Genomic DNA, 23,665 nt, shown 5'->3' with positions numbered 1-23,665 from the left:
AGTTTAACTTCGTTGCCACATCATACACAACCATTACCCCAGCCCAAGGGATAGGTCAAAGAAAGCATTTCTGAACAAGAGAAATTTAACATAGAGTATAGATTTAAGTGTCGGGAAGTCTTTTCTGGAAGTGTGTGTGTGTGTGTGTGTGTGTGTGTGTGTGTGTGTGTGTGTGTGTGTGTGTGTGTGTGTGTAGCCAGGTATGGAAGTGAAACGTGGACGATAAACGGTGTAGACAAGGAGAGAATAGAAGCTTTTGAAATATGGTGCTACAGAAGAATGCTAAAGATTAGATGGGTATATCATGTAACTATTGAGGTGGTAATGAATAGAGTTGGAGAGAAGAGGAATTTGTAGCACAACTTGACTAAAAGAAGGGATCACCAATTTAATATTGGAGGGGGGGGGGGGGTGTAAAAATTGTAGAGGGAGACCAAGAGATGAATACACTTAGCAGATTCAGAAGGATGTAGGTTGCAGTAGTTATTCAGAGATGAAGAGGCTTGCACAGGATAGATTAACAGTGAGAGCTCCATCAAACCAGTGTCTGAACTGAAAACAACAACCAGGTATAGGTGGGTAAATACAGTATTTTGATGCCTGTGTTAAGAGGTATGATGCTGTGCTGCTTTGAACATTGACATCAATTAAAATGTCCCACTTTTCAGGAAGTAGTGAGTGTGTGCGGGTTGTGGTGCATGAACGAGATTTGAAAGTTTTGGTCTGGCCATGAGTTGCGCACAGGTAGCTAAAGTGGTTAGCAGCTTTTCGCATAAAGCAGGAAATCCAGGTTAGATTTCTGGTCTGGCACAAATTTTCATTGTTATTCCATTATACAGCTGGTTGTCCATATTTGCAATAGTGAATATATTTCATGTAGAACTGAGGCTACTTGGTTGTGTCCTTTTGCTCTTGTTTTAAGCTAAGTTTAAAAAGCAGTCCTTTCCTTTATCAATGCTCTGTAATGAATCAAAATGCACAAATTGTGTAGCCAAACCTGTCTTAAAAGAATTTCATGTACAGATGGCATTGGCAGTGGCTCAATTTGTTACTATCAGAACATACTTTAGCCACATTTGGATGTTCCTCCTTCATTAGTGCATAGAACTTTTTTGCACATAATTTGTGTGACCTGTTTATTGTTCTTTTTTCTTAATATCTTGTTCCTTTTGAGTCTCTGTGGATCCCTGATATTGCTTGAAATGTTGTGGTGCGTGGAGGTACTGCTGGCTATCTTTTTTCCTTATGCTGTAATTCATCAAAACAGTAATTTTCCTTTTAACTTTTCGTGAACTGACAACTTGCTTTATAGCTACAAAACTCTAAATTTTGAACAATTGCGCATTTATAGACTTTGAAGAAACACTTAACTGAAATCTGATTATTAACACTTCTGAGTTTCCATGGTTAAAATTTGGGCAAATTCTGTATCTGTGAAGACATGAGAAACTCTGCTTGTGTACAGAATATGCTATTAGTGTGCCATACTATTTAGTGTATATTTTGCCATGCTGAGGGATAATTACCCTCAGACTTTCATATTACAAATGTCTTAATGCTATTGTGAATTGCAGCTTTTTTCGGGTTACTTCGATACAGCAGTGGGGCCAAAAGTGGAAGAGAGCAGCTATTCCAACATTGTTAAGTCCTTGAAGTGCAGAAGTGAAGAAATTATATTCTTCACAGATGTTCCAAAAGGTTAGTTTAAATACACCTTTCAAATGTTTAGCAATGGGTATGGCAGTTTCATTGTTGTGCAGCTCACATGTATAGTGGAATGTACTGAATATAGTAGTACACTATATTTAGTACATTCCACAGTAATACTGTTTTGATCATGTTGGAAATGGTTTATGTAGGAAAAGTGATTTAATGTTGCTGGTTTCATAATTTTATTAATCCAGCAGTTTACATTACAATAGCTTTGAAGATTGTCCAATGTGAGGAAATGAAATCGATGTGATTCTGAATGAGGTTATGTAAGAATAAAAGCTGTTTTCACCATTTGACTGGTCTCCGGCCTAGGTTAGGTTAGTGTAATTCACTGTTTAATACTGACACAATGGTGTGCATTGCTTGCTGTTCGCATTTTTTAAATGTCCATTGAATATTTTGTTGCAATTGTGAAAGTGTTTGAGAGCAATACAAATCATTTGTTTTGTTGATGTGTTTACCTGCCTACCTAAATTGTGAAATGGGCTTTTAAGTGCTTAAAAGCAATATACCGAATGAAAACAAACTTACTTGAAGTGGTATCAAGCCAATTTCATTTAATAAATTTTCATTCATCCAAATCTTTCATAATTTGTAAAAAAATTGTACGTAGTGAGTATTCAGCAAGAGGGCATGTTTTAATTTTCTAGTTTCGTGTTTTGCTTGAAAAATGTGTTCCCATTTAATCATTTTAGTGGCCAACTTTTGCCAGGTCTTTTTCGCAACTACTTGCAATTATCTGAATCTGTTGATATTCAGATATGAGTGAAAATTTTGCAGAAGTGATGTAAAATCTTGCTTTCTTGAAAATGTAAGTCAGCTTAAAATACTTTGCTTTTGGTTGTGTGTACCAATGAAACTCTTTGCGTAAGCAATCATGATATGTGTGATATGGAACCACTGAAAAAAATGCTTTCATTTTGACCATCCACTTTGTGAGCAGAAATTTAGTAACCATTGTGGAACAAATCATATTTACCACTTAGAGCTTGTCATGGATTCCTTCAGAAATAGCAGATGTAGTTGAACAGATGTGTACTTCTACATCCATATTCAGCAGACAACTGCAAAGTGCATCCAGAGGGTGCATTCCTTTATACCAATTATTAGACTTTCTTCCCATTCCATTCATTTATGGAGTGCAAGAAGAATGATTGAAGGCATCTGCTTGTGCTGTAATTGTTTAATATTGTCCTCAAGATCCCCATGTGAGTGATACATAAGGGGTTGTAGTATAATGTCATGATTTAAAGCTGGTTTTTGAAACATTCTCAGGGTAGTTTGTCTATCTTAGTCAACAAGTCAAGTTTCTTCAGCATCACTGTAACACCCTCCCATTGGTCTTACAAGCCTATGACCATTTGTACAGTCCTCTAATCCTATGTTACGGGGCCTCCACACTTCAAAAATATTCTAGATCTGGTCACATGAGTGGTTTGTAAGCAATTTCATTTGTAGACTAAGTGCACATTCCCAGTATTCTACCAGTCAGTCGAAGTATACTCCTGCTTAACACATGATTGAGCCTATGCACTCATTCCATTTCATATCCCTACAACCTCCCCAGCCTTTGCATCATGTTTTCCGTTCCGTGCTACGTGTCATTATTCTTGGTATTGCTTTTCCCCCTCCCTTGGGGAATATGTCTGGGATGTTTTAGGGAATGTGTTGAGCATTTTCAGTTGCTGAGATAGTTTCACCTCTGTTTCTCACTTATTTTTTCCTTTCTTTGTTTACCTTCTTCCATCCTTTCTCTGCTTTGGCATTTGAGGCTCCTCTTTTACTTCGTCCTCCCTGTGCACGCCTGAAGACAGACCCATGCGTCTGATGCATAACAGGTGACGGGGTAACATGTAATTCCCAGGCTCAGGTTGACAGGTAGGGTTCACACATATCCCTGGTACAAGCCAGGCCTGGGGAGGGTTGCTTGCCTGAGCTGAGCTGCTACCTTCCCCAATTGCCGATTGGTCCCTCTGTCAGATGTTCGGGAGGTGTAACCTTAGGTGTGAACAATCAATTAAGGTGGATGGACCTCCCCTCCCCATTGGTAGTCATGAGAGATTTTATTGCTAGGAGCCAATCATTGCAGTCGATGTCTACCAAATGTAAACAGAATGAAGCTCCTGATTCAAAGACCCTCCCAGCTGCACCACAGTTCCTTATGGTATAACATACTGAAGATGATCAGTCCTTTGCAACAATTAGTCTGTTTCTTATTCAGAAAGGCATTAATGCAGTTGCCAGCCCTGTTAAATTCTGCTCTCATTTATGTGATGGCACTTTGCTTTTGGAGATTACTTCTGGTTCTCAAACACAATTATTGCTTGCTGCTTCGCTTCTCCACAGCTATCCTGTTTCTCAAGGCTGATAGAACTCGGAATTCTTCCCGTGGTGTTATTTATATTACTCTGTTCAATGGTCTGATTGAGGCAGAACTTTAAACGTACCTCTGTGATCAGGATGTCATTGCCGTCCATCAGGTGACGAAAAAGGTAGATGCCTCCTTAGTGCCCATGCACTGTTTGATAGTGGTGCTTTTGTCCAAGATCAAAGCAGGCTATGAAGTCATCAGTCTGACCGTAAATTCCAAACCCGATGTGCTGCTACTAGTGTCATACATACCACACCGGGATGTCTTGTTGACTTCGGCCAGATGTGTAACCTGCGGTACACACACATGTGGCCATGCTGCCTCATCTCTAGATTGTCCCCTGTATCTCGATGAGCAGGCTGTCCAGGACATTCAGGTAAAGGAAAAAGTTTGCAGAATGAGATTTTTTACTCCATGATGGAGTGTGCTGTTATGAAACTTCCTGGCCGGACCGAGACGTGAACTCGGGACCTTTGCCATTCATGGGCAAGTGCTCTTCCCCATGAAAGGCAAAGGTCCCAAGTAAGAGTCTGTCTGGCACACACTTTTAATCTGCCAGGAAATTTCAAAAGTAAAATTGCTGTACCCAGTCGCTCAAGTTATTGGCAAGTTGCAAACCCAGCATTCTACCACCTGGCACTTAAAGTACTGTTTTTGCTACATCTCGCTCCATGAAGGACATGGCCATGCAGACATGCAGCCTCAAATTCAGCCTGAGGTTGTGAAATTGCCAAGTGTCATGGTAGCATCGCAATCTCCTCATTCAGCTGTACAAGCAGCCACCAAACCTTTGTGTCCTGGGGCAAAGTCACTTGCTACACAACTGGCAGGTCAGAAGGAATACTGCTGTGAAGACTTCCTACATCCCTCTGGCCAACAGAGGAGTCTTCCTCTCCCAACTGGAAAGGCTCTGAGAAGTTAAATAAAGGCAAACGGACTTCTCCTTCACTGACTAAGAGATCGTCTTTGATGGTGTCATCATGCAATCCATATGACCTCCATGTCACTGGTGTGCACCACCAACTGTTTTCCTTCCCTGGGCTCCGCACATCGACAGGGGGAGAAAGTTGATGCCTCTGTAGATCTCGTGGAGTGGGATCCTCCAGCCTCTGTGCCCTGTAGCAGTGTCTTTGAAGGCTGGCACTGGGCAGCAGCTGAGGTGACACACTCTTCATTTTTCCCTCCTCCCCTTCCTTGTTATGGCTCTCCTTCAATGGAAAGTTTGTGGCCTTCAATTAGAGGATTTACGGCTGCTCTTACAATCACAGTGTCTGTTCTCTGCCTCCAGGAAACAAAATTGTCCTCACAAGCTTCCAATTCTTCCCCTACACCTCTCCCCTCTCTCCCTATTAGAGTGTGTGTGCCATGCACTAAACACATGAATTGAATTGTACAACATGTAGAGCTCCTACAGGGCTGCTATCACTACTGTTTTTCCTCCTACTTTATTTATTGTTCTGTGGGACCAAATTAAGGAGAAGTTTCCATGGTCATGGAACGAGTCAATACATGAAATTATAACACGATAGTAGAAACAGATAAAATGAAACGTAAGAAACATATTCAGGTGACAAGTCATAAGTTTAAATAAAGAAAATCAACAATGTAACACTGGAATTTGCTAATTTTTCAGCTCTTCCAGGAGCTCCTTGACAGAATAGGAGTTAGCCATGAGGAAACTCTTTAGTTTAGACTTAAAAGTGTTTGGGCTACTGCTAAGATTTTTGAGTTCTTGTGGCAGCTTATTAAAAATGGATGCAGCAGAATACTGCACTCCTTTCTGCACACGGGTGAATGAACTGCATTCCACTTGCGGATTTGATTTCTGCCTAGTATTAAATGAGTGAAACTGCCAACTATTGGGAATAAGCTAGTATTGCTAACAACAAACAACATTAAAGAAAATATATACTGTGAGGGCAGTGTCAGAATTCCCAGACTATTGAATAGGGGTCGACAAGAGGTTCTCTAACTTACACCACATATAGCTCAGACATCCCATTTTCGAGCCAAATACCCTTTTCGAATCAGGATTACTCCAAAAAATAATACCATAAGACATAAGCATATGAAAATATGCGAAGTAGACTACTTTTCATGTTGAACTATCACTTATTTCAGATACTGTTCTAATGGTAAATAAAGCAGCATTTAGTTTCTGAACAAGATCCTGAACGTGGGCTTTCCACAACAGCTTACTATCTATCCGAATGCCTAGGAACTTGAACTGTTCTGTCTCACTTATAATATGCCCATTCTGTCTGATCATAATGTCGGTTCTTGTTGAATTGTGAGTTAGAAACTATAAAAACTGAGTCTTACTGTGATTTAGCATCAAATTATTTCCCACAAGCCACGGACTTATTTCATGAACTACATTATTTGATACTGTTTCAATATTACACACAAGATCCTTCACTACCAAGCTGGTGTCACCAAACAAATATTTTTGAATTACCTGTAATACTAGAAGGCATATCATTTATATAAATAAGAAACAGCAGTGGCCCCAGCACCAACCCTTTGGGAACGCCCCACTTAACAGTGCCCCATTGGGACTGAACATCACTACCACTTTCAGTATTGCGGAGAATTACCTTCTGCTTTCCGTTCTTAAAGTAAGAGGTGAACCAGTTGTAAGCTACTCCCCTTACTCCCTAATGGTCCAACTTCTGTAGTAATATTTTGTGATCAGCACAGTCGTAAGCCTTCTTCGTTAAATCAAAGAAAACACCTAGCGTTCACAACCTTTTAATCCATCCAAAACCTCACAGAGAAAAGAGAACACAGCATTTTCAGTTGTTAAACCATTTCTAAAACCAAACTGTACATTTCACAGCAAATTATGTGAATTTAAATGCTGCAGTAACCTTGTATATACAACCTTCTCAGTAACTTTAGCAAACACCGATGGCATAGAAATAGGTCTGAAATTGTCAACATTATCCCTGTCTCCCTTTTTATGAAGTGGCTTCACTACTGAGTACTTCAATTGGTCAGGAAACCGACCACTCCTAAAGGAAAAGTTACAGATATGGCTAAGTACTGGGCTAACATACATAGAAAAATACTTAAGTATTCTGCTAGATACCCCATCATATCCATGAGTTCTTGGTCTTTAGTGATTTAATTATTAACTCAATCTCCCTCTTGTCAGTATCATGGAGGAGCATTTTGGATAACAGTCTCAGAACACTTTTGTCTAAGAGGTCTACCAGCATCCTTTTCCTTGCACAATCATTTATACAATTAATATTGAAGTCTCCACATATAACAAACTTCTTGTATTTCCTATAAAGTGAACCAAGAACCTCCTCTAGCTTTAGCAAAAATATTGTGAAATCTGAGTCTGGGGATCTATTAATAGCAACAGTTAGAAGTTTAACTCCACTAAATTTAACCACACCTGCACGACATTCAAACACCTTTTCAGTGCAGGACTTTCAAACATCAATTGACTCAAATGGGATACCGTTTTTCACATTCATGACTACTCCCTCCACACTGCAAAGAGCTCCTAGAAAAGCTGCCAGCCAACCTGTATCCTGGTAAAGGAAGCCTCTGAATTCTCTTTATTTAAGAAGTGTTCAGATATACCAATAATTTGAGTCAACATCTATAAGCAGTTCACTAACTTTAGAGATAAAACCTTGTATATTTTGATGAAAGATACTAATTCCCTCATTACTTGGATACCTAAGCTTTGTTGAAAGTGGTTTCTTTGTTAGAGAGACTTCCCTTATTCAGGAATACCTATCAGCTACTTCAATCTAAAAAAAGGTGCAGCTCTAGCACCCATTACTACAGGAATGAGTGATCCCACCACCCCCACCTGTGCTGTCACTTAAAAGCTTTGCCAACCTCCCCTTCCCATACCTGTTGAGGTGCAGGCCATGTCTAGTGAAACCCGTCCTGCTGATAGACTCCACCGACACCACTGAAATGTGACCCATGCCTTCTGTCATCAGCGCACCCCCAAGTCTCATGTTATTACGCCTGACGGTTGTATTAAGATGAGGCCGATTGTGATGCTGAAACAGTTCCACGAAAAGCTCATTCGTGTTGCCAGTCTGAGTGGCTATCTTTTCCATGTCACCATCTGTCATACTCCCCATCCATATCAATACTATTACCAGCCCCACCCACAATCACTACCTGATCCTCTTTAGTAAAATACCTACATAACCCCCCTATGTTAAGTCACCTAAGCCAATCCTGCATTAGGCTTCACAATGCTGGTGACCTGGTACTCACTCCCCAAAACTTCCTGCAACTGCTGGCCTACACATCTGCCATGAGAACTACCTAACAGCAGAACCTTCTTCTTTCTCTTCGACTTTGCAACTGTCCTAGCCACCGTAACTGCTGAGGTCTGCTGCATACTTCCTACATCTACAGCTACTAGAGATTCCTCTTCACTAGACTCTGACAGTTAGTCATATCTATTGCAAACACCAATAGTAAAACTATCTGAAAATCTCCTCCTAGCAGATCTCTTGCCAACAGCCAGCTCCCATTCCCCAACTTCCTTCTCCCTCCTCATCCTATCTAGATCCTCCTGTGCAGTTTTTCAACTGCACCTGAAGGGCACAGATCTTACACTCCTGCTCCTCTATCAACTTACTCTTGCTACATAACCTGCAGTTCCAGGAGAGGATCTCACCAGAAGGCCCACTGGCTTCCCCATTGCATTCCCCCCAGTGAAAATACTTCGAACAAGTCTCACACCGCAATTCACTACTCGCGAACCTATGGCAAAGCCCACACTTCTCACTCATGGTAAAATTTTAGTTATTGAAACAAGAAAACTTTTTTATCTAAGTTCTGCTACTACAAAAAGATGTTGTTAAACTGACTACAGTAATCACAAACTTACTCTACAAGGGAAGTAACTACTATTATTAATAGTATTAAACAACAACAAACGAGAATATAATCCAAGACTAACACAGAAAGAAAATCAAACGTCTAATGACACAGTAATGAAACTGAAAACACTTCCCAAAAACTACTTCTGAAATTTTCACCAGAAAACACAAAGAACACCGGTTGAAGACTACTAAAGTTTCTAAATAAACCACTATACACAAACAATTAATTAGTACTTAGCTTTCGATGTGCCTCTACAGCTGCAACTGGTCAGCATGGAATGTAAACACAGGTAAGAGGTTAAGTTGCTCGGTGTGAAACACTCACAAATATCAGGCCACAACACAAGAAAGGCAGAGGTGAATGAAGAAACTAATAATAAGTCACTTATATAATAAATATTATCACAAAAACCCTTAAAATATGTATCTGAAACCTAAAATATATAAAACTTAGAGACCGATCTCATGCGCATATGACGTCACACCAGATATCCAATGTCTTCTTCCCAGTCGGCTAAACAAAACACCAACAGAATGCAAAAGATACTAACGTGCTCTGCTGTTGCTGGCCACAGAGCGATACTATGCAGACACCACTACCGTGTTGCTGGCTGGCATAGTGCTAATGTTTTGGCAGTTAACAAGAATTTTAATACTCACCTGTGACAGGCATTTCCTTTGGTCTTAGACTGATACTTGTGGATTTCTTACTGCTGTTATCTGGATTGGATGGAGAGTAGCCTGCTCTAAAAGTGCACACCACACACTGTCGGCTACCTGGGTAGCAGACTGTGAGGTCTGGTGCACATCTGACCCATTTAGGGGGACCATACAGCTCTCAACCTTAATGGTGCAAGTCCAGAAAGTCACAGTGTAGCTTGTCCCAGAACCTTCAAAGTATCTAGTTTAGTCATTCCATTGGATTCAGAACCAAGGGGGACAATGCTATAAATTGTGAGCTTCATTGAAACTCCATGTGTAAAGCTGGTCTTCTCAATCATCTCTGCAAGTTACAGGAATGATCAAAGTAGGACCTTGGAGCCCAGATGACAGGCATCATTAGTTCCAGGATGTGCCACAATCTGCAGTTGCTTGCACCCTTTTCCCTCTGTGGCATAACATGTTGAAGCCCCCAGGCATACACATTGGTTGCACCTGGTGTCCTTTCTTGTCCCTTGAAACTGTTTCCCTAAGGATACCATAATTTGTAATGTATTTGAACTACTGATTATTACTAAAGTGCATGTCATTTATGACGGCAGTAGAGTTTAGGTTCGTTCTGCGCATCTGACGTCACAAAACAGTCAGCCAATGAACAGAACGACGTTGCCAGAGCTCAACTGCAGTGCAGAGCATGGATGAGTAGCTTCAGTTTTAGAAACGTTCAGTCATAAATAAAGTAATTAAACAAAAGCAAGGTCTTGGTAGCAGACTTTCTTTCATAGTAAGTTTGGAAAAAGCATTCTTTATACCGATTGCTTCATATTCTATTAATTAAATCAAACGAGCAATAAGCCTCCTAATACAGGCAATAGCAAGGAAAGGTATTTGTATCATTCTCACGAACTGCTTTTCTGCAATAAAGAAGAGCGGTAATTGTTTATTTACTATTGTACTTCAATGAAACATGAATAATTCATAGTATACCAACAGTGTTTGTTGGTATTTTTTGAGATATTTTAGAGTCCTCCATGAATTCAGTTGAATGACGAGCTGTGTTAGCGTAGTAGTCAGGGTGTTTGGCTGTTAAGCAAAAGGTTCTGTGTTCAAACCTTGTTCGGTACGTAATATTTTCTTTATTTAAAAACAATATCAAAGTGTCTTACTTCATGAATTTTATTCATTTGAATGTAATTTTTTGAAATTTCTAGTGCTTTATCTCTTCATTATAATATAAGTTTTCGGTTTTTCTAATTTTGTCCTCCAATATTTCTTTTCACAGCAGTTAAAAACAATGAAAAGGCACACACAAAATATTCATGTTATCTGTTTTGTTTGCATATCTTCTCTTCTGCAGTCGCTGTTTTACTATTCATATTGAGATATATTCTTTGCAACAGTATTAAAAGTATTATTTAGAGCAGAATTTCGGCTCGTACGTTGCCGAGCTACTTGATTCTCTGATGCAATTCTTTGCTTCGCTGCTTTGGCGATATCATATTCAATGTTTTCGTCGACTGATCTATGTTTTGTCAAGTATTTGGTGTCCGTTGTGACAAACACAAATTGTTTGCGCACTGCGCCTCACCGACAATACATTTTAGTTTCTATGTTTTATTACGCCCACAATTCCAGTTTTGTGTACATCACCAATTTTGTTTTAATCAGAACTTTTTAGAAAAAAGCGAAATGACTCTGGTATAAATAAAACTTTTGTTACAGTCGCGAAAGACGGAATATTTCTCAATATTACATGACACCTATCTGGTACTTAAATTAAATGGGATATTGTTATTCAGTAAATTTTATATGAAATTTAGGTATCTTGTCCACATTTCATTCTCAACATTGTGGCAACTAAAATAGACCATACGGAAAGTATACGCTATGGACTTTTACCTCTGCAAACTCTTCAAAATTTCGTGCGATGGTTTACTACATTTAATGCTGCATAATAACTGCATTGAACATCGAAACAAAATTAAGTCATTTATGGGGGGAAGATATCAGTCAAGATGATGTCTAAAAATCAAATTTTTGGGACAGTGTTTGTGAAATCGAATGATAAATGTGTCAAAGCGCTCGGAACACCGTGTCAGCACAGGCAAGCAGTGCAGTGATGACAAAATCGCGCACTGCGCGGAATGCGGGGAGGATGTCGGTAGCAGCGAAAGGGTTAATGCGGCCATAGTGGCTTTACTCTATAAACTGCGTGCTCCCCTCTAAACGTAAGTTTGCGAACTATACTATACTATGGTGCTGCTTCTCTTGGCGCATACATTGTTTGCAAGCTGGCAACGCAGCAGTCTCCCGCGTCTGGGCAGGCATGCGCAAGCCGCCAAGATAAAAGAATGGAACTATAGAACCTACTGCTTTGTTTGCCTGCTCTTGACACAGGGCAAAACAGATTTTTCCGAAATAGGTAAAGTGAGGTCCACTGGCTCAGTTGCAATGGAATACAGCACCTTGATCTTGTTGATTAGGGGAATGTTATAACACCCCCGAGTCACCTGTGATCCCCATTCTCTCCATTCAGGACACTTAGGTATACCATTGAAACGCCACTTGCAGTCAAGTGGGGAGTAATGAGAGATGTACTTCCTGCAGAGGAAGCAGGGTTACACAGGAGAGAATAGTACTTAAGGTACCTTTAATACTGTTACCACAGGTATGAGGTTTGATCCCGAAGTAAGGTTCCCTTCATTTTTACAAGTGGACAGCATTGGTTTACTCGTAGAAACTCACATTGTTGGAAAGAAGAAACTTTGTTGGCCACCCAAGTGTTCCCTTAACTTGGAAAACAAATGATAATCACTAGGTACGATGTCGGGACTGTACAGTGGGTAGGGCATGACAGTCCAACTGGCTTTGTCGGGATACACGTTTTCGAGTGTTATCGTGAAGCAGTGTTAACCCTTCCATCAGTTCTGTCCGGTGGTTCTGGATAGCCCACCTGAGCTTTCATTGGGTTTCACAATAACGAGTTTTTGTCCCAGGCTGTTATGAAATTGGTCACCATTATCCCCTTATGATCCCAAAACATAGTGGCCATGATTTTACCAGCAGTGGTAGTTTGTTTGAACTTTTGTGACTGGTGCCCCTGAGTGATGCCATTGTTTGGATTTTCAGTTGGTTTTGGGGGTGAAATGAAACACTCATGTTTCGTCTCCCATACCCATTGTGTGCAACACTTGGGATACCCCCATTTTGCCATCAAAGCTCTTTCAACTGTTCTGGAAGAACTCCCAGGAATACAAGTAACAAGTTCATGGATATTGATCCTCCTGTTTTGAAGCACTTCGCGTTGGACCATCTCTGTAACTGGCTCTGAAACTGAAGGTATTCCAATCTGTTCGTGGACATCCTTCCGACTGGTGCTAGACTCTCTCCACCATTTTCGGACATGTTGAACGGACACACACTTGTTGCCATATGCTTGTCAACTGACAATGAATATCCACAGGTGGAATCCCTTTTGTGTGCAAAAACAAAATCAACAATGGACAACTCCATTACAGATGGCTGCTGACCCAATACTGCACAGTGCAGCAAAGTGCAGCTAGGAGGAATCAAGAGTGAGGAACAGCTATGTGCAGTGGTGTTGACTGATTTCGCCTAGCACCTTCCTGTGTGGCTGGAGCTCCCTTGGGAGCCTTACTTCTGGATCACCCTCTTGCATGACCCTCACCTCTTCCAACACACTGGTCTACAGCACCTGCCAATCATTTGACAGTGGTCAGGGAAATTTCCAGTGACTTACAAATGTCAACTAGTTCATCCTGTGTTCAAGACCATCATTCTCAATGAGGCTGCATTTTGGCTGTGCAATGTATTATAGGGTAATGAACAAATAACTTTAAGCCTGCTGATTATCTTTTAATCTCTTGGGCTATGAGACTGCAAATTTTCTGTAAGAATTGAAGCAAATACAGATTTCTGCTAAGGTAACAGATAAAACCTATGCTAAAAATTACTAATTTCCTAAAACTTCGAGGGTAAATTAGTTGTTAGCAAACTTGGAAGCAGATAATTTACAGTAAATGTAGGTTATACTGCTCTTTAAGGGAAGACTAGATCCAACACATGTTAGAATATCTGCTACAGTAAATAAATCACAAACACTGATTTACTACAAATTAGTTTGTGCAGTGCAGTGATGACAAAATCGCGGAATGCGGGGAGGATGTCTGTTGGAGGAAGAAAAGTAGGGTGCATGAGATTTGCTGATGACATGGTCCTTCTAGCCACAGGGGAAAAAGAATTACAGGATTTGGTGGACACCATTGCAACTAACGGAAAAAAATATGGAATGAAAATTAACACAAATAAAAGTATTGGCAATAGGAGGAAATAAGGAAATAAAAATTGTGCTGAATGGAGAAACACTAGAATAGGTGCAAAATTTTAAGTATCTTGGAAGCAGGATAGACACCGACTGGAAGTGCACCACAGAAATTAAAACAAGGATAGCAATGGCAAAAGAGGCGTTTTATAAGAAAAGGAGAATCTTCTGCAGCGGTCTGGACAGAGAACTCAGAAAGAGACTCATAAAATGTCTTGTACGGAGTGTTCTTCTATATGGCGCTGAAATATGGACTATGAGGAAAAAGACAGAGAAAGGCTGGAGGCTTTTGAGATCTGGACATGGCGGAAGATGGAAAGAATAAGTTGGACAGAGTAAAAAATGAAGAGGTACTGAGAAGAGTGGGAGAGAAAAGACAGTTACTAGATGTAATAAAGAGAAGAAAAAGAAATTGGATTGGGCATATATTAAGAAAGAATGACGGGCTGATAAAAACAGTTTTAGAAGGTAATGTAGAAGGGAAAAGAAAGCGAGGAAGGAAGAGATTCTAGATACTGGATGACATGATGGACGGTGCAACATACAGCAGCCTTAAGAAGAAAGCAATGGATTGCAGAAAATGGAGAGGCAAAGGACCTGCTAATATAGCAGATAACATGATGATGATGATGATGATGATGATGATGTGCATGGGACAATGACAACTTCCGAAATTTCTAAGAAGTGTATGTTTATTTGCACTAACATAGAATGAAATTAAGGGTGATACAGTCTTTGACAGTAACTGAATCACACACTGATTTGCTGTGTAATAATTATCCAAAAACACTCGTACTGGAAACTTATGAAAATATTTTTGTAAGTGTCTGAAAGTTGTCAAACGGCGATTTTCTCACATATACAATGAAATTAGACTTTTTTGAACAAAGATAGGCTTACTATTCTCAAATTTTAAGAGCACAGTTAAGTTTAAACCTGTAATTGACGATAAGAGTATATTGCGGCACTTATGACTATTCAATATATCCTAGCACAAACAGATATTGATAGAATCAATGAAAGATTATGCAGAAGTGAGGCGGACAGTAAAATATGAGTCTAGAACGTCAAATCGGCATGTGAATCTTGCAAACATGGTCTCGCAAAAAGGCAAATTCCGAAGTCAGCTGTTACATATAAATAAATGTGAATTGCACGGATTTTTTACTTAGCTGTTTCTGTGCCAACTTTGACGCTGGTGTGACAAGGAACGACATTGCAGTGTGAGTTTTTGGTCAAATTTAGAAAAACGTGTAGCACCAACAAAGTGTGCGTTCTGCCTGTTGCAGATAACAATGCTAATATGTGATTGTGTGCTGTGCCTCAGTTGTGTTGATTACAGATTGAGAGAGGCCAGAGTAGGCTCACACAGATTTACTCTGGTCAGATTCAAAATTTCTGAGGTGTTAGAAACATTGAAAACATAGGTTGTTCTTCCACTGTAAACACTTTGAGTAAATCACAATAATAGCATTCACTTTCAAATAATTTTGAAGGGTAACTGAAGCAGTCTGAAATATTTCAGTTAATTATGATCCATACCATGCATAACTCTATAATATTAGTAAAGGCAGTCGAAATTAAAATACAGTGAATAAGTGATAGTATTTAAATTGCAGTATCATGTTCAGAAATGGATTGCTTCTTCTGTAACTGATCGTGAAATGAAGCAGTACACAGAAAACAAGAATGGAAGTAAAATGCCACATATATAATATAAAATTTTATCATTAAGACACACTCTCGAAGGCAGCTAAGACTATTTAAGCAAACATATTCTTTAACATTATTTTAAATCGGTTTCTTTTTTCAATTGTCTGTTGTGTTTAGTAGCCAGAGCCCAATTTTCAATGACTACAAATTGTATTTATATTTTAGACTTTTTGAAATCAGGCAACGAGTGAAATGAAAGGTATCAATTTTCCAAATGATAGGACAGCATCCATCATCTGCTCCTTGTCTGTGTGATGTCGTTCACCACAGCTTAGTTCCTCTTCTACCAACCTCATCTCCAGATAGCACCTGTGCCCTTCGTCCTAACTTATTTGTTGGATGCATTCCAATATGCTGTCACAGGGTTTCCTCTTTATAGCTATATCCAGTACTGTAGAAATTGGTCCCTGATCTCTCATCACATGTTAAAGCATCCTATCCCTTCTCATCACCATCTTCGATATTTTCCTTTCCTCAGCGATTCTGGAGAGTACTTGCTCATCCCTAGTATTAAAAAGTCCACTTGATTTTAAGTGTCCTCCTATAGCACATCATTTCAAATGCTTAGATTGTCTTTCATGGTTTTCTTCAGTCTGTGATTAATGCTGTGCTTGAAATGTACATTTCTTCCTCTAATTTAGACCAAAATGTTGGTTACTAGTTTACTTCTTTGGGTGAGGAATTATCTTTGTACTACTGCTTTTGTTGTCCTTTCAGCTGTCGTGTTGCTTTGCTTCAAAGATTGCAGATTTCTTAACTTTGTATAGTTCATGTTTGCCAGTTTGCTAATCCTCATTACTTTAGTCTTTCTTTAGTTTATCCTCAATTATAATTTGTACTCATTTCTGTTCATTCCATTCGACAGATTCTGTAATTTTTCTTCACTTTCACCAAAGACGGCAATGTCGTCATATCTTATATTGATATCCTGTCACCCTGAATTTTAATTGTGCTCTCAAACCTTCAATTTGTGTTATTGCTTTTTCTACGTATAGACTGAACAGTAGAGGTGAAGGCTGCATCCCCTGCCTTTTACACCATTTTTAACCTGAGCACTTGATGTTTGGTCTTCCATTCTTATTATACCCTGTTGGTTGATGTGCATATTGTATATTACCCATCTTTCCATGTAGCTTCCAGATTTTTCTCGCTTGTTACTGGGTTGCAAATTTTCCAAAGCCCTGCTAAACTCTGATTCTAATATTAAACCCCCAATGGTGTCCATATTGTGTCTTTGCACAGATCCTTCTCCTTGCAGAGGCTTTCAGTGTACTTGGGTACTTTTGTCACCTACTTGCTCTGTCTGCAGTTAACAGTGGAATTCATATTGCACTCATAACCCACTAGTGGATGTGCCTATGTATACAGTGCACCAGCCACAATTAAAATTGTTTTGCACCATTCCGTTGTTTCACAATTGCGAACCTGTACCTATTCCTTCATTATTGCTTCAACTAACACAGTGATACATTGTCCCATATCTTAGCAGCAGTAATATAAAATAAACAGCGAGCTGGGTGAGAAATTTAAAATTACTGCAAGAAAATTATCCAGACCATGAGCTAGCAGCACACTCCCACAGTGAGGAAGTTGTCAAAGAAATAATTAGTAATTGAATAAATGGTTGGCCGATATCTGATGCTACTGTGCTGCATTGAGTGGGTCATTACTGTGGGGTAAGATCTATCTGTGGCAACAAAGCAATATAATCAAAGTTCGTTTCATTATTGTGTTAGCTCATATTATGTAAGTTTATTTTATCATTCTTTACTTCAACTAAAATTAAACTAAGTCTGCTCAGTGTTTAACTCAGTACTGTAAAGACAGTAAAGACTGCTATTCTTAACATGTGTACAGAAAAAGCATGCTTACTCAAGGCTTAATGAGGAGTCAGTCAGATTAGATGTTAAGATGACATGTTTTGTAATTTTGTAACAAGTTGTATTTGCTCATTACATGTATTGCTTTTGCAGATACAGTGGGTAAATTTTAGTTAATTTGGTTCATACTACAATTAAGTAATTAAATGATATACAGTTTATTGTAACATGATCAATTTTGAAGCATTTTCCATCAATGATGGAAAGCTTAAGTGTATACATGCTTCTCCAGGGTATGGAACTGTTCAGATATGTCTGAAGAGATTATTAGCTTGAAAATCAATCGTGTTACAATAAAAAACTGAAGATCATTAATTGCGGTCTAAGGTAAATTCATTCTTATCTCTAACTTGTTATGTTTGTTCCTGAAGTTCTGCCAGTGACAAACATTAAAAATAAAAATTGGTATGTTTGCTACTGTGAAGTGTACTGGGCCTACTGTTGGGGCAGAATTTTAATTAGTCTTTCATTCCATTACAGAAGCAAGAGCAGCAAAATCAGCAGGCTTACAGGCTGTCATTGTGGTCAGAGAAGGAAACCTTCCTATTACAGATGAAGATAAACTTGAGTTTCCAGTAATAAAGTCATTTGATGACATTGTATTTGAAACATCTGTGAAGAGAAGAAAGAAATCTGAAGAGGAAACATTAGAACAGGGAAAGGAAAATTCTGCTGTAGTTGATGTATCTAGTATGCAGGATGTGGAAATGCAAGAAGAGCCAATTGCTGATAAAACTCAAACATCAAAAGCAGCTGAAGGGGTAAGTAGTACTGAGATGGTTGAGGCTGTAGTACAGCCAGATTCCATGAAGCAAACAGCTGTGGAACAGTGTGACAGCATTGAAGAAGCAAATCAGACCAGCTGCAAAGACAAAGATAATGTGAACAATGATCTTAGCAGTACTAAGAAAACTGGTAGTGAGGTACTTGCTGATAAGGGTACTGTTGCAATTACGGAGCAAAAAAAGTCAAATGAAACAAATACAGATACATTGGAAATAAATGGTGCAGATAAGTTGGATGTGAATATTGATAACCAGGTAGAAACCAATGGGCCCAAATGTCCTAAAGACAGTCTCTCTAAATCTGATGCTAATAATATTGATACTCCAATAAAAACAAATAGTGATAACTCTACAAATTCGAAAGATGCAATATTAAATGAAAAAAAGAATAGCAGTTCATCTTCGGAAAAGTGTCCTAGTCCTGAAGCTAAGAACTTGCCAATCACTGGTAATGACACTGTAGTTCCTGATGGTAAGACTGATATTAAATTGGCTGGCAGTGATAAGGCCAAGCTTTGTGATAAGACTGAAATGGGAGAACATGACAGCAATATTTGTGATGACTCACCTCATCCATCTGGTAAGGATGGTACAGAATCTCTCTCATCTGATGCTACTGACAGTAAGACAAAGGTAGAATCTCTGACTGAAAAGACTGAATCCACATTACTTAACACAGCTGAGCTGCCAAATAAGACTGAATGTACACATACAGAAAAGACTGAAAACATTTGTGCGAAGACTGAATGTGTCACTACTGATAACTCTGAATCTGCTCCAGTTAGTAAGACTGAATCCCTAAAACCTGTTGAAGCTGAACCTGTCACTAAAAAGACTGAATCCGAAGTAAATAAGACTGAACCAATGGAAACAGAAGATCTGACACCTGCACGCACAGGAGACCTCAAAAGTAAGGATGAATCAGAACAAAAAGATAAAGAAGTTGCACAGGAGAGTGCACCAGTCAGTGGGGTAGGAACTGATATTTCTCCAGCAACAGATGGGGTTAAAGGTAAAGCAGTTGTGCCCTCAATTGAGACCAAGGCTCCAGCAGCCGTAGATGGAGGTAAGATTGAGGTTGCTTTGGAGGCAACTGAGACTATGATGGAAGCAGCCATAGATGACAGTAAGGCCGAGGATGTAAGGGAGGCAATTCCACATGATGGTAAGGCTGAGGTTACAGCAGAGGCAACACCATGTAGTGGTAAAGCTGAGCCTACAGTGCAGGCAATCTCGGATGGTTCTGAGGCTGCAGTGAAGGCATCCTCAGATGATGGCAATGCCAAGGCTGCAGTGAAGGCATCCTCCGGTGGTAAGGCCGAGGTTGCGACGCAGGTGATCCCAGATGGTGGTAAGGCTGACACTGCAGTGAAGACAATGTCAGATGATGGTAAGGATGAGGCTGCTGCAGAAGTGATGCCCGTTGGTAGTAAGGATGAGGTTGCTGCAGAAGTGATACCAGATTGTATTAAGGCCGAGGCTGCAGCAGAAGTCACGCCAGATGGTGGTAAGGCCAAGGATACGGCAGAGGCAACGTCAGATGGTAAGGCTGCGGTGGAGGTGACGCCAGATGCTGGTAAGGCCGAGGCTGCGGCAGAGGCAACCCCAGATGCTGGTAAGGCCGAGGCTGCGGCAGAGGCAACCCCAGATGCTGGTAAGGCCGAGGCTGCGGCAGAGGCAACCCCAGATGCTGGTAAGGCCGAGGCTGCGGCAGAGGCAACCCCAGATGCTGGTAAGGCCGAGGCTGCGGCAGAGGCAACCCCAGATGCTGGTAAGGCCGAGGCTGCGGCAGAGGCAACCCCAGATGCTGGTAAGGCCGAGGCTGCGGCAGAGGCAACCCCAGATGCTGGTAAGGCCGAGGCTGCGGCAGAGGCAACCCCAGATGCTGGTAAGGCCGAGGCTGCGGCAGAGGCAACCCCAGACGCTGGTAATGTCGAGGTTGCGGCGGAGGCGACCCCAGGTAGTGCTAAGGTTGAGGCTGCTGTGGATGCAACCCCAGATGATGGTAAGGCAGAGACTGCAGTGGAGGTGACCCCTGAGGACAATATGATGGAGGCAGCCCCAAATAGTTGTAATACAGATTCTGTGACAGAGGCGGACCCAACTGGTGATAAGGCTGAGGTGAATGGTGGCAATGCTACAAAAGTTATTTCAGATGTCAAGGCTAATAGTGTTGCACCTGTGACTGAAATTAAAGCTGATAACAAAACTGATGTGCCCATGGAAGATGTTGAACCAATGGTCACAGATGACACTGAACGAATGTCAACTGAGAAAGCCGAACCTGTGATCAAAGATGAGTCTGAACCAATGGTCACAGATGAAGCTGAATCTGTAGCAACAGATGAAGCAAAGCCCGACACTGAAGGAGCAAAAAATTCATCAAGTGATGCTGAACATATGGTGACGGAAGATCCTGAACCAATGGTTACAGATGATGAACCCATGGCTACAAATAAGGATGAAGCTGTGAACAGTACAGTAAAAGATGATGGTAATGACAAACCTAAAGCAACACAGGCTGAAAGAGAGAGAGCAGCTGATGAGGAAAGCAGTAAATGTACAAAAGATGCTCCCATAGATTCCACCCCTGTGGTTGACAATGCTAACTGTAACTCTGTGAACAAAGATATAGCTATTAAGGAGGAAAATGACCCTGCCGGCACAGGGAAGCTTGATGCAGTGTCAACTGCAAAAGATGATATACTTGAAACTAAGACTGAATCATCAAATAATGAAAATAAAATAAGTGAGGCTCAAGGTCAGAACGTTGCAGATAATGTAAAAGAAACTGAAAATGAATTAAAGGAAGGGAAAAAGAATGTTAATAGTTGTGTTGAAAATGGTGAGAGTACAGAAAAGACTGAGAACACTAGTGAGAAGCTTAAAGTAGCAGTGGAGAGTACTAATAAAGTGGCTGACAATGTTGTTAGCACTTAGACCATGCTTGCATAAATAAAATTATTGAAACTAACATAATATATGGTTGTTAATGTAAGCAATGTACCAGTGAGACTGATACAGTTTAAAATACAGATGAAAAATATACTTTCAGTCTTAAGTGCCAAAATATGGAGCTTTAAACAGTTTCACTATATAACACTTTCCCAACAATTGCTAGCAAATGAAGGGTACCACGTGTACTTCCAGGCAAGTCAGGCTGTTTGATGTTCCTTATGTCCCATATTTTACAGTGTCTGGCTTTGCCATTTGGTAAACCATGTTGCTAATAAGAATTCACATGTTGTAAATATATCATACATAATGTAATAAGGTCCATTCCTGAAATTTCGAGTACATGGACTAGTTGTGCTCAATTCTGCTACATTCCGAAAGCTGCCATAAGTGTTCACTTTTACAACTACCTTAGAAGATAACATTTTAATGTTTTCACATGGAGATTATATTTTTATATCAATGTACTACTGTAAAGTTAATCTGTACTTCCTAAACTTTTTTATTAATATATTCCTTCTTATAATAGTAATAGGACTGAGTTAGCTGTTGCAGTTCATATTACAGCAACAGCAGATACGTGAAAGTTGTCAGTTTTCTACTTGTCCTGCCTCTGTGAATATCTCCTGCACTGTTCTGGACACTGTCAAATGTTTTAATGTACAGTGACCACTTTGTATTATTTTGAAACAATGTTCCTTTTACCACAGTATTGCTGTAACACTAGAAGAGTATTGAAGTGATAAGTTTTGTAACTGCAGTACAGGAATTTTACTCTTTATAAAGTATAATTTTTTAAATTAGCAGTCTCGTAAGTAAATTTTAGGGCAGTTCCAGTGATCTTGTACTTATGAGAAATGTATTATGTACTATAGAGTATTGTGAAGTAAAATTTTCAAAAATACATTGAGGGGAGAAAGTGTCAAAGCCTGCAATTTTGTAATATTGTGAATAATAGTTGTATCTGCGTAGTTGTCTTTGTCAACGATGTAAAATGACAATAAAAATTGTCTTAAGCAAGGTTGTTTTACTAAGTGTTTGTAGTTATCTACCTTAAAGTCAAAAGGGTGGGAAATAATACGTGGAAGTGATGTCAGTATTGCTGTGTAAGATGAGGAATACATTAGTTTCAATGTGAAACACTTTGCTGATAAATTCCCGTAATATTCATGTTGCATACTTTACCTGCTGTATTTACCCATCTATGAAGATAAAATACTTGCAGCATTCACATTGTGGACATACTATTCATGCTAATGCCTTTATTTCAGTAATTCTGTTTAAATACAGACCATGACACCTACAAAGTTTTGCTACTAATTTTACCAAATGTGGAAGTAGATTTGTTTATAGGAAAGATCTGGGGTTACAAAAATATAAAAAAGGTCAACCTAATTTGAACCTGTTCAGTGACCTTTGTCACTTTGCCATAGTTGATTCATTTGTATTATTTCAATTGAGTCAGTGATTAAAGCTTCAAATTATTTCTAACAGCCCAACTATTCTTTTGTGCTACAAAGAACTTTGTTAGAATTTTCTTTTCTTACTATGGGTCAAGTTGAGAGATGACTATTGACCATGTGTGAACAGTTAAAATGCATGCCAGCCAATGCTGTGAACTTGAATTCTGTATTTTATGAACTGTGGGCTTGAATTCCTGTCCTACTAATATCAGTGTACTGTGATGCCAAGTGGTGAGCTGCTGTGCTTGCCAGTTGTTGTTACATATCCCCCAGCTATTTTTCACCCACTACGCTGTTGCCCCAGTGAAAATACCAACTATCAGTTCTGTTGTACTAAGAACAAACAAAAACCACGATAGAATTTTTCTGCTGCAGTTGTAATATTTATGCTTTCATAACATTGTCAGTTTGTTTGTTCTCCTTTCTCTTTGCTTCTGTGAGCATTTTGTTGAATGTCATTTAATTTTTTTTTTTTCATGCTTTCCTGCATTGTGCATATTTATTAGTGACATGACAGTTTGTCTGATGTATGACAGTCTTAAGTGAAGTTTTCTTTTCTTTATGCAGTTGATTTTCACATTCTCATTGGGATTGCCTTCTGAACAAAAAATACATTAAACCAATAAAGCATTCAGTGTCTTCCAATCCAGAACAGTTTTTTGACTAGCAAGGGACCTTCCAGCCTTGGAAATTCAGTTTGGGCGGAGACTTTGTGCTCTTCAGAAAATTCTGAGAAAAAGGCCTCTAGAGTATTAAGTGTAGCATATATGCAGTTCATATATGGTCAGTAGTAGTATTCCAGCGTACAAGTGATATAGCTCAGTCAGTAGCATGCTAGAATGTCGTAAGACTAATTTGGGTTTGATCGTACCTGCAGACTCAATTTTATTTTGTTTTCTTAATTGTTTTAAA

The 23,665-nt window shown here is 39.6% G+C and overlaps 1 protein-coding gene across 3 annotated transcripts in view; it reads left to right on the top strand.

Moving 5' to 3' along the window:
- LOC124794724 (enolase-phosphatase E1) overlaps nt 1–22,310 on the top strand; it is a 44,286-nt gene extending 21,976 nt beyond the window's left edge. Inside the window, exons 5-7 of one of the 3 annotated variants that reach the window (XM_047258318.1) lie at nt 1,575–1,698; nt 18,031–19,916; nt 19,956–22,310. In XM_047258318.1, coding sequence (XP_047114274.1) covers nt 1,575–1,698; nt 18,031–19,916; nt 19,956–21,275 — 3,330 coding nt within the window. In that variant the 3' untranslated portion in view covers nt 21,276–22,310. Of the gene's footprint in view, nt 1–1,574; nt 1,699–18,030 lie in introns of all 3 variants that reach the window. The other 2 variants (XM_047258317.1, XM_047258316.1) reach the window with 2 other exon arrangements.
- The last annotated feature ends 1,355 nt before the right edge of the window (nt 22,311–23,665 follow it).

The sequence above is a fragment of the Schistocerca piceifrons genome, chromosome 4 (assembly GCF_021461385.2).
Source record: "Schistocerca piceifrons isolate TAMUIC-IGC-003096 chromosome 4, iqSchPice1.1, whole genome shotgun sequence".
NCBI lineage: Eukaryota > Metazoa > Arthropoda > Insecta > Orthoptera > Acrididae > Schistocerca > Schistocerca piceifrons.
This window is presented reverse-complemented; position numbering and strand designations above follow the sequence as displayed.